Source organism: Citrus sinensis, chromosome 2 (genome assembly GCF_022201045.2).
Source record: "Citrus sinensis cultivar Valencia sweet orange chromosome 2, DVS_A1.0, whole genome shotgun sequence".
Classification (NCBI taxonomy): domain Eukaryota; kingdom Viridiplantae; phylum Streptophyta; class Magnoliopsida; order Sapindales; family Rutaceae; genus Citrus; species Citrus sinensis.
The window spans coordinates 23580409-23591201 of NC_068557.1; the positions used below are offsets into that span (position 1 = coordinate 23580409).

The 10793-nt window shown below is 31.4% G+C and overlaps 1 protein-coding gene and 1 pseudogene across 1 annotated transcript; both read left to right on the forward strand.

Annotated features, from left to right (window-relative positions):
- Positions 1–318: 318 nt before the first annotated feature.
- Positions 319–1887, forward strand: LOC102628960 (receptor protein kinase TMK1-like; annotated as a pseudogene).
- Positions 1888–6876: 4989 nt separating this feature from the next.
- LOC102614013 (U-box domain-containing protein 21-like) lies at positions 6877–8474 on the forward strand. The gene has a single exon (XM_006469222.4). The coding sequence runs from the start codon at positions 7101–7103 to the stop codon at positions 8247–8249; it is 1149 nt and encodes a 382-aa protein (XP_006469285.1). The 5' UTR covers positions 6877–7100; the 3' UTR covers positions 8250–8474.
- Positions 8475–10793: the final 2319 nt, after the last annotated feature.

Genomic DNA, 10793 nt, shown 5'->3' on the forward strand with positions numbered 1-10793 from the left:
TTCACTAGTAAAATATATTTTTTTTATTTTCACCGGTGGACGTAAGTTAAAAGTCGAACCATGTAAATTATAGTGTCCCTGTATGATCAATATTTCTCAATTTCACTTTAGTTACGTGTCTGTTTCACCCATAAATTTCCCCAACAAATTCTTTTCAAGAAGTAGACTAAGTAACAATCTTTACTCATGCATACCCACCAATTTCTTTTCTGGGTAAAGGTCTTTAAAATTAGTAATTCATGATTATAAGTGATTCATTTCTTGGAAAATAGCTGAAATTTTGAAAGATGCCATGGGCTTACAGATTTTTTCCGCAAAATGTGGTCAATATTTCTGGGGCTATTTCGGACTTTCTTGGGGGAGGTATTAAGGCATTTGCATTTTGCTTCAGACAACCTTAAAGGACCAATTCCATTAAGTTTTGGCAAGTCTTCAATTCAGACGCTTTGGTTGACTAGCCAAACTGGTGATTCTAGACTTAATGGAACACTTACAGTGTTACAAAACGTTAGTTCTTTAACTCAGCTATGGCTTGAAGGTTATCATTTTACAGGCCACTTGCCTGATTTGTCTACACTTACGAGATTGGAAGATTTGACCTTGACAGGTAATCAGTTGACAGGTATTGTTTCGTCGTCGTCTTCGGTTTATCTTATGCAATGAAGTAAGAAACACTAAGGTAGTTAATTTCCAAAATTTGGAGCTTCAGGGTACCATTTCCTCAGATTTTTCTATGCTTACATCGATAGAGCAATTGATTCTTTCAAATAACACACTTTCTGGAACTTTACCAAATGAGCTAACATCTCTGCCTAACCTCAAGATATTAGATGTTTCCAACAATCATCTTTCAGGTAGAGTGCCATATTTTATGCAAAATATGATTGTTAATACTGATGGGAATCCTGATATTAGAAAAGATGTTAGTTCTCCTTCGCCAGGCGCTTCTCCAGGTAACAGCAGAATCCAGAATCCCTCTAGGGGCATGCGAAATAGAATTTGATGGCTTTGGTATTGATTGGCGTTGTTTTTGGCTTGTCTCTTGTTGCATTAGGTTGCTGTTTCTACATAAAAAAACTAAATCATTTCATACTGTTCATAAACTGAAAACTGTAGTGATAATCCTCGACTTGAAGGGACAAGAGATATCAAAGAGCTATGGCCTGGAAACATGGTCATTTTAATTTAAGTTTTGAGGGAAGTGACCAATAATTTCAGTAAGGAAAATGTATTGGGAAGTGGTGGTTTTGGCACTATTTATAGAGGGAAATTGTTTAATGGGACAAAGATTGCAATAAAAAGGATGGAGGTCCAAATTTTAAGTGAGAGACGATTGAAACAGTTCGAGACTGAGATTGCAGTTCTGACCAAGGTTCGACGCACGGCCATTTACTGGCACTACTCGGAAATGAGAGGCTTCTGTTTTATGAATTCATTCCTCAGGGGACTCTTAGTAGACATCTTTTTAATCGGAAGGAATAGGGACTGAAATTAACCTCTTGATTGGCATACAAGATTGAGCCTTGTCCTGGATGCTGCTAGAGGTATTGAATACCTACATGGTTTATCACATGAGAGTTTTATTCATAGAGATCTTAAACCATCCAATATTCTTCTCGGAGATGACATACGGGTTAAAGTTGCGGGTTTTGGATTGGTTCGTCTTGCTCTTACAAAATATTTGTTGATTACTTATATTGGCTGTGACTGAAGTTTGCAACACATTCTGATCCTGAGAATATCATTTATCTCGTGAAATGGTTCAGAACAATGCTTATAAAGCAGGAAAAACTTCAAATGGCAGTTGATGAAACAATTGAGTTCAACGAAGAAACTCTAGCAACCGTAAGTGTAGTGCTGCGCAAGCCGGCTCTGCCAGAGGCCTGACATGGGTAAAGTCGTGAACGTGCTTTCATCTCTTGCGGAGTTGAGGAAACCACAACAACATACATAGCTCTGATGAAATGCAAAAGCTAAATTTCATCACTCCGAAATTGATTTCGGATGATGGAAATGGTGCTATTTTGTGATAAGTTAAAAATAATCTAATTGACAAAATTTTATACAGATACTTACGTAATTAATTTCTAGGGTATGGCTATGATTCCTGCTGAAAGTATAATTGATCAACAATTTATAATCACATTGTGATATATGGTTGAGACTGGGCTGATGTGAAAGGGAGCAAAAAGAAAACCTCTGCTGTGACTGTAATATCCTTCACCAAATTAAATTGACCTTTACTTAGAACTTATTTATCTTAAAAGCCCGGACCCGCTTAAAAATTGAGGGAGGAAAAAATAGGCTTTTAAATTTAAAAATAAACGCACAACCCATCTTGTCTCTTACATACATACAACCAAAATTAACGATAAAATTGTCTTTATATACGATACTACTTAAAAATAGTACTGATATTTGAACTAAAAAATCTGACATGATCACAACAAAATAATTATAAATTCATATGGTGGTATAATGGTAAATAAAAAAATTAGCATTGTTTTTTCAATTAACTAATAACACGATTATATATATATATTTTCCACCTTTGTGTCAATGTTAGAGCTCTTTTATCATTTTTCATTTAAGAAATCATCCCTAGATATGAGCCTATTATTATTATTATTATTTTTTTTTTGGAATTAGCATGTAGCCTAATATAATGTGAGATAGTATTTAAAGTATACTTAAGTCATTTTGCATATAGGTTAAAAATGGAAGAGAAATTATATAGTACATTTGATGTTCCACATCATAGTTTGATATGAAACCACCTACTAAAAATATTTTGACATATGTCAACAATTTTTTAAACCTAAAAATTATTTTATTAAAAGTCAAACCATTTATTTTCCCTCCCTTTCTCTCTCTTTCCTCATGTTAAAGATAATTAATAGGGTAAAAGTTATGTTTTTCGAAAGGCTTTTCATCTTCTAAGTAAACTCCTCAATTATTTTGTGTCCAACCATCTTTACCTTATTATCATCTTCTTCGTCGCTTCGACCATCTCAACTCTTATTGGAAGAAGGGTACAATATTCTTCAAGTTTTTCTCTTATTCTTTTTTCTCCCTCTATTATTTATTTGTTATCATGTTATTATCAATCTTTGACTTAATCATAGAATGTCCAAGTCTCTAACACCTCTTATGACCCCTAATGTGTTATTGTTTTGCAGGATTCTGACATGAGCTTTTGACTCTCAACAATGACAATTATGAAGATATCAAACTCTCTCACAATTTGTTCTCTAAATAAAACAATCTTTTCCGAACTCTTATTGTTGGCCTAAATTTTGGTATCAACAGCAATCGAGTTCAATGAAGAAATAATTGCAAGTGTAAACACAGTGGCGGAGCTAGCTGACCAGTGCAGCGCCAACGAGCCCTGCCAAAGGCCTGCCATAGGATATTTAGCGAACGTGTTCTCATCTCTCACCAAGCAGAGGAAACCAAAACAACCTACATGTTTCCGATGAAGTGCAAAAGCATACTTCCATTCATCCCTCTGAATTTGATTTCCGGTGGTGGAGGTGGTGCTGTATAATTTGTCTTGTCTGCTGTGGATTTTAATTTAATTGCAACAGTTTCTAGTAAATGACTTATTTTTCTCAGTTGTGACAGTGGCTCTCGGTCAAATTATAATTTATAAGCAATTTAAAGATCACATTCACTCCTTAGGATGGTTGAGACCGAGAGAATTTGAGATTTATTGAGAAATAAAAAGACTAAACATGAAAACTTCTGCTGTCTTTTTAAGTCATCGTATAAATGAATGCTCATATTAATTAGTATATAAAGAAAATTACAGATATATGCCTACAATCGAACTGCTGATGTCCAAATTTACTCATCATGTCCTACATCATTCAAGTCATTGCATTATTATTACGTCAATAATATTTTTTTTATTTCATTGCACCGTACCCCTTCCCAATCCCAAATTATACGTATCAAGCCAATTGGGGAGCTTCAGTAATATTTAATGATGAAAATACATATTTTGATTTGTAAAGCTCCTTGTAACTTATGATGCATCCTTATTTTATGAGTGGTGCTATTAACACTCCCCCAAAAGTTCTTGTAAAATCCCTTTAAATATTTATAACTGCACTGATGCAGTCTTAATCAAGTTTATAGAAGAACATAAGCATATATAATTAAATCCATGCATATTATGTTTCGATAAAACTTTTTTTCATAATTTTTTAATTTTATCAATTTTGACAATTTAATATCTCGAATTTCATTCTTTTTAAACTCCAGTATTTTAGCAAAAGAAAAAAAATTAGTATTCACTAAAATCATTTACAAAACTATATGTTCTATTTTACCTTAGTATTTCATTTTTAAGGGTATTTCACAATAATAATACATGTGTTGATTGAATTTATGCCCATTCCCACGGACTTTGGCCCGGTCTTCGCACATGAGAGCTTGAACAAGGGTTTAGGAAAAAAAAGCATGGGCCAGGGCCAAGCCCTTTTTTTTAAAAAATAAATTTATAAATTAGAATAATAAATTTAAAATTGAAAAATAATGGAAGAATAAATAAAAGTACGCTTAAATTCCTAATTTATCATCAATAATGAATTAAAAAATTAAAATTATAATACTAAACTTTTTTTTAAATGTTAATTAATTAAGAGAGTGCTTGAATTAGAGAATCTAATGTAAAAAAATTAAATATCAAAACTTTTATTTACTTTATTTTCTTTATATATTATTTTATTTTGAAATATTTATTTCATTTAATTGATTATTGATTATAACAACTTGATTATTATTAACTAATTTCAAGTTTACAACAATTTAAAAAAAAAAAAAAGTAAAAGCTCAAGCCCAGCTCAGGTCACTTCTTATCTAATGGGCTTGGGCATCGGCTTAAAAAAGTCTAGCCCATGCCCCTAATTTGCCAATCCTAGAAGGCGGCTACATATCTAAGGTTTAGAAAAATAATCATGCATACATCGAAGTTTTCAATAAAGGATTCTAAAATCTCATTTTAACTATGATACCCTTTAATACTATTAACTAAAAAAAAAGTCCAACGTTTTATAATAAATAAAAATATTATTTTAAAATAAATGTAACAATATATACATTTTAAAATAATTTTAATATTTAAAAAATTGATACTTTAAAATATTATCCTATGTTAAACAAAATTTTATAATAAATAGAAACATAATATTAAAATAAATATATAAAAAATTCAATTATTTTCAATATCATATAAAATAATTTTAATATTATTAATACACAAGATATTTATTAATCGTAAAATCTATTTAACCAAAGATTTATTTAAAGTAAATAAGTGCAAGTATATTATTAAAGTAAATATAATAAAATACACTTTAAAAATTATTTTGTAATTAAAAGAATCCTAATATTATTGGTCAACTCGACAAATTAAACTATTTAAATGACATTTGTATATATTGAAAAATTTTAAAGTCAATTTTATACAAAGGTACTATGATCAAAAAAATGTTTCGGTGTCCTATAATTAAAACTTGGGGAGTTCTCATAACCATATACCCAGATCTTGGGGATGTAGCTATCTATTTCTCTTATTATTACTTCGTTGAATTCGATTTCCTTGTTTTCAAAAAATATATATCATATTTGAATTTCCATATGGCAAAATTCATATACAATCACCATATTTGGATTTCATGAAATTAACTATAACCTTCTAACTAATTTTTTACTGCATCCTAAAGGGAAAATGCGAAGTTTAGTTTTCTTAATTTTTTTATTTATTATCATTAATTTGAATATTATAAATTAAAACAGGTTGTTCGATGTTGATCAGTCAGATAATCATGGTTATACACACCTAGTTTTCGAGCATCTGGATATCAACCTACATAATTTTATTCTTATTCCAAAAAATGAGATGGGTTCACATTGATAAAAGTATATACGTTAATTAAACTTTTGATGAGTCGATAAAGACAAAAAAAAAAAAAAAAAATCAACTTGTATGAGTTTGGTTTCCATCTAAACTGAAATAATTGGTATAAACTTGTCACTTGATTGAATTGCTGAATTTTAAACAATTCATGATGCACGTTGGAATACTGAACTAATTTTTATTGGAAGTTTGGAACAATAACACTCAAACTTTTGTTCAAGTGGTCGTATTCTCTTTACCCATATGTTTTCAATCTTTGAAGAGAAACACCCACATGGCTATTTCAATCCAGATTTTTATTTGTTTTGCACATGATACATTCTTCGATTGGTGCTGCTCACTTTAGATGCTTGGCGTCTGTTGCTACACCGTCTTTTTCAAATCCCAAAAGGTGTGTAATATGAACGCCTCAATATCAATATTATTGTTTTTGTTTGTTCTATTTCTTCCATTCGAACCGGCCCTACGTACATATGTTGTTTCAACTTCACACTTAAAAAAAAAACAAATCGTGCTAAAAGCACTACTATTATCCATTTTGTTCTTCACGCTGACAGTTGTTGGGTGCGCGTTTGGTACGCGTAAAGATATATCAAATGTGTAAAACTGAACTCTCATCAAACAAAACAAGAAGAAAGACAGGTTTTGATCGTCTGTACCAAAAAGTTTCCCGACATGACTAGAATACCCTTATGTTCTGCGCGGCTTAGCGCTATCATTTTGATGGTAATTTGGTAGATTCCAAAGGACCAAGGGACCAATTCGAAAGAATTGATTAACTATACTTTCATTTATGAAATTAAAAAAGTAATCTGGCCAGGGATGCAATTGTATTTTTACACCACATGAGAAATGAGAAAACGGGACGCAGACCTAACACACGCCTTATTTTAGGCGCGGGCAAAGTCTCTAGTCAGCCAGTCCACCGACTCGTACGTTGACCGGCCATTTTCTTTCAGTCTTACTTTTTGAGGATTTTGATTTACGAGTTTTGAATGAATCAAAATCAAATCACCGTCCGTGTTTCTCTTATATTTATTTAAACAGACGCGTACGGTATGACTATCAATTCCATTCCTTTCTAAGACACAGAACAATATAACTTTCTTTGCATCGATCAAACTTCGCCAAATACGTCCTTTGATTGTTCAAGAATCAAATCTTGCACGGGATAACAATGATTCGTTCATGGAGAAGACTAAGAGCCGGCCGGCATGCCAGGAAGGAGCAGCCGGCCCGTAGAGAAACCGGCGCCAGCTTGATAGAAAAAGATCCGGTGACGACGACTCCACGAAATGGGATTACGTATGATCGAGTGAATATTCTGATTGAGAATGAGAGAATAATTCCGGTGTGTTCGGTTGAGGTTTTGGAAATCAATTCTAAGATTAAGACGGCTTGTGAAACACAGGATCAAGTTGGGTGCAAAGATTTGGTGGCAAAGATCAAGGAGTGGGCCAAGGAGAGTGAGAGCAACAAGAGTTGCATTGTGGATAACGCAGCTGTAAGTGTTTTGGCAGCGGCGTTTGAATCATTTTCGAAAACATGTTTGGATGAAAACGTTTCCGTTTTGGAGGAAATATTGTCAACTTTGATTTTGTTGTTTCCTCTTGAGGGCGAGGCTCTGACTCATTTGGGATCAGCTTCGTCTATGGGTTGCATGATTTGGTTCTTGAATAGCGGAGATTTGTCGAGGAGAAGAAACGCCGTGTTATTGTTGACAGAGCTCGTTTCTTCTGATTCTGATCAAAGAAAAGTAAACGTGTTATCGGAGAATGAAGGAGCCATTGAAGCATTATTTAAGCTGATAGAAGAGCCCATCAGCCCTACTGCCACTAAAGCTGCTTTGGTCGTCATCTATCATACGATCGCATCATCAGCTTCAGTAAATGAGAAGCTAATACAAAAATTTGTCGACATGGGGTTGGTTTCATTGCTGCTGGAAATGCTTGTTGATGCACAAAGAAGCGTATGCGAGAAGGCGTTGAGTGTTCTTGATGGAATTTGCAGCACTGATTGTGGGAGAGAAAATGCCAACGATAAACCTTTAACAATGCCGGTTGTAGTGAAGAAAATACTGCGTGTTTCGGAGTTGGCAACAGAGTTGTCGGTCTCGATTCTTTGGAAGCTATGCATGAATGAAAAGAGAGAAGAGAAAACTGCTTTTGTTGAAGCGCTTCAAGTGGGTGCTTTCCAGAAGCTATTAGTGCTTTTGCAGGTTGGTTGCGCCGAGAGGACAAAGGAGAAGGCGAGTGAGGTGTTGAAGCTGATGAATCTTCATAGAGATAGATTGGAGTGCGTTGATGGTTGGACAAAAGGCTTGTAAAACTTTTGATTCATTTCATAGGTTTATTTTTTTATTAAATATGTTTATAAGTTAATTACTTCTTTTTTTTCGGCTTTTATGTCACAAAAGTGCTTTATAAGGGGTAGTTTGGCAATATTGTAACTTTTAAAATAATTAGTGTTAATTGTACTGTAAAAATAATCAGTTGTGAAAAGAATTAGTTTAAGTGTGTAGTAAAATTTATTTTCAGAAATACTGTAAGTTTTTTAAACAGTTATGGACATTTAGTAAATTTTACTGTTAAAATATTGAGAGAAAATAAATGATTAAAATGTACGTAATGTATGATAAAATTTACTTATACACATAACATTTTTAATAATTTTTTGACATGGAAAAGAAACATATGTAAACACATAACACATAAAATATTTATTAAGTGTTTTGGGCAACCGTGACAATGAAGACTTAGTGTTTTGTTTCCCTAGTGATTGTGCTCACTGAGGGGATATAGGTCCAGCGAGGTCGAGAGCCTAGGGTTGTATTTTGGAATAATAAAGAGCCGATATATAATACATGCATATTATATGCATTATCGTTTATAAATGGTTAAGTATTTGTGTTGCATGTAATTATTTCTAGCTATTCGATGTCATGTTCGTTCCAACACAAGCATATTTATATGCATATTTAAATGTTTGAGTAAAATTCCTCAATTGATTCTATGGATTTCAAGGAGCCGAAAGTGCCTTTCTAATTGTATCTTGTATTTTTTTTTTACTAATAAATTGTGATTAGGAGTCCTTCAACTTGAATTTCTAATTTTTGATATTGAGATATCATAATTTTTATCCTGCAACTAATTAAGATCATAAATTTCAATTATAAATAAACCCAATGAAATTGCTAATGTAGTCAAAGTAAAAGTACATGTTTATGAGTATATTGTCTACTTCTAAAACTGCGTAGAAGCAAACAATTGCATGGAAACATAACCTTAAAATTCTACATAAATTATCAGACATTAATCTTATATAATAATTAAAATAAATATTCTAGGCTATTGGAATAAATGAAATTAAATGTTTATTATTTGTGTTAAACTTTTAAGCCCAAAAGTTAAGTAAAATCATCCTCGCTCATCAGATATAGATATATATATATATATATATATATATATATATATTTTCCAGTAGCTGTTTCTGATTTTATTCTTCTTAAAAAGTTGTGAACTAAATGCAAGCAAACTGGTCAGAATTGTCAGACTGATAAACAAAATAAGGTATTAAAATCTGAACAATCGAATAAAATCGTATAAACGATTAGTTAGGATATATATAAGACCGAGTCAACGTAATCTCTAATACTACAGAATTTGTTAGCCTGTTTTCCATTTTGTTTTAAGCTTATGAAGCAGGTTTCGTTATCAGATATTGTATATATCAAAATTGTTACAGTAAATAAATAAATTCCTATCAAAATTGGTAGGTAGGAAAATTGGTTAAATTAACAAAGAATTCATTTTTTTAAAAGAAATATTTATAAATGTATAGGTTTACATTGGTCAGTTTGACTTAGATTGGACAAAACTTTAACAATTGATGTACCTTGGACGACAACCCTTCTAGTTTTTAATTGTAACAATAAAACTCAAATTTTTTGTTCAAAAGATCTTAATGTTTATTTGAGATTGCTTTTGAGAGATTTAAAAGTTATTTTAAAAAATTAAAAGTTAATTTTAATATTTAATAAATTTTTTAAAATTACTTTTAATCAAATCACATAAGTTTTGAAAGTAGAAAAAATAAGATAACTTTTCAAAATTTGATTATAAAAATCAATTTTATACTTAATATAATTATGTATATATCCTCACATATCTCACATATATTACAAAATTTTGAGAATTAATTTTATGTTATATTCTTTCTCTACCATATATTTGAATACAAATATAAAATAGCAGTCACTAAAAGCACGGTTGTTTAAAAAGTCAAGATTAGCATACACACTAACTATTCTAAGTTTGTATTAATTTCCTCTGCGAATTAACATTCCCTGTATGCATATATGCCCTTTCCTTAAATTCTTTATCGTATGTATATCCATGATTATATAAACTTGCACACGTATATCCATTGGATATACATACATACATACATACATACATACATACATACATACATACATATATATGTATGTATGTATGTATGTATGTATGTATGTGTATGTATTTGTATATATGAAACAAATTTGTGAAGTGTGAATTACGTTCGATTGCCTGGCCAATTTTAGATGCTTTGCAGCGTCTGTTTATTATTTACATATATTGGTATCTAGAATTTTTTTTCAACACCTTATTTTCCAAATCTTAACAGTCTAATATGAGCGCCTCAATTAGAAATTAATGGGTTTTTTTTTTTTTTAATCTCTTGTGTTTCTTCCATTTCAACTGGCCCTACATATTTTCTTTCAAATTCATGTTAAAAGATTCTTCTATATAGATTTTAAATCACGCTCAAAGCACTACGATTGTTTTAATTAACATTGATCTATTCTGTAATAATTAATCTGTTTAACGAA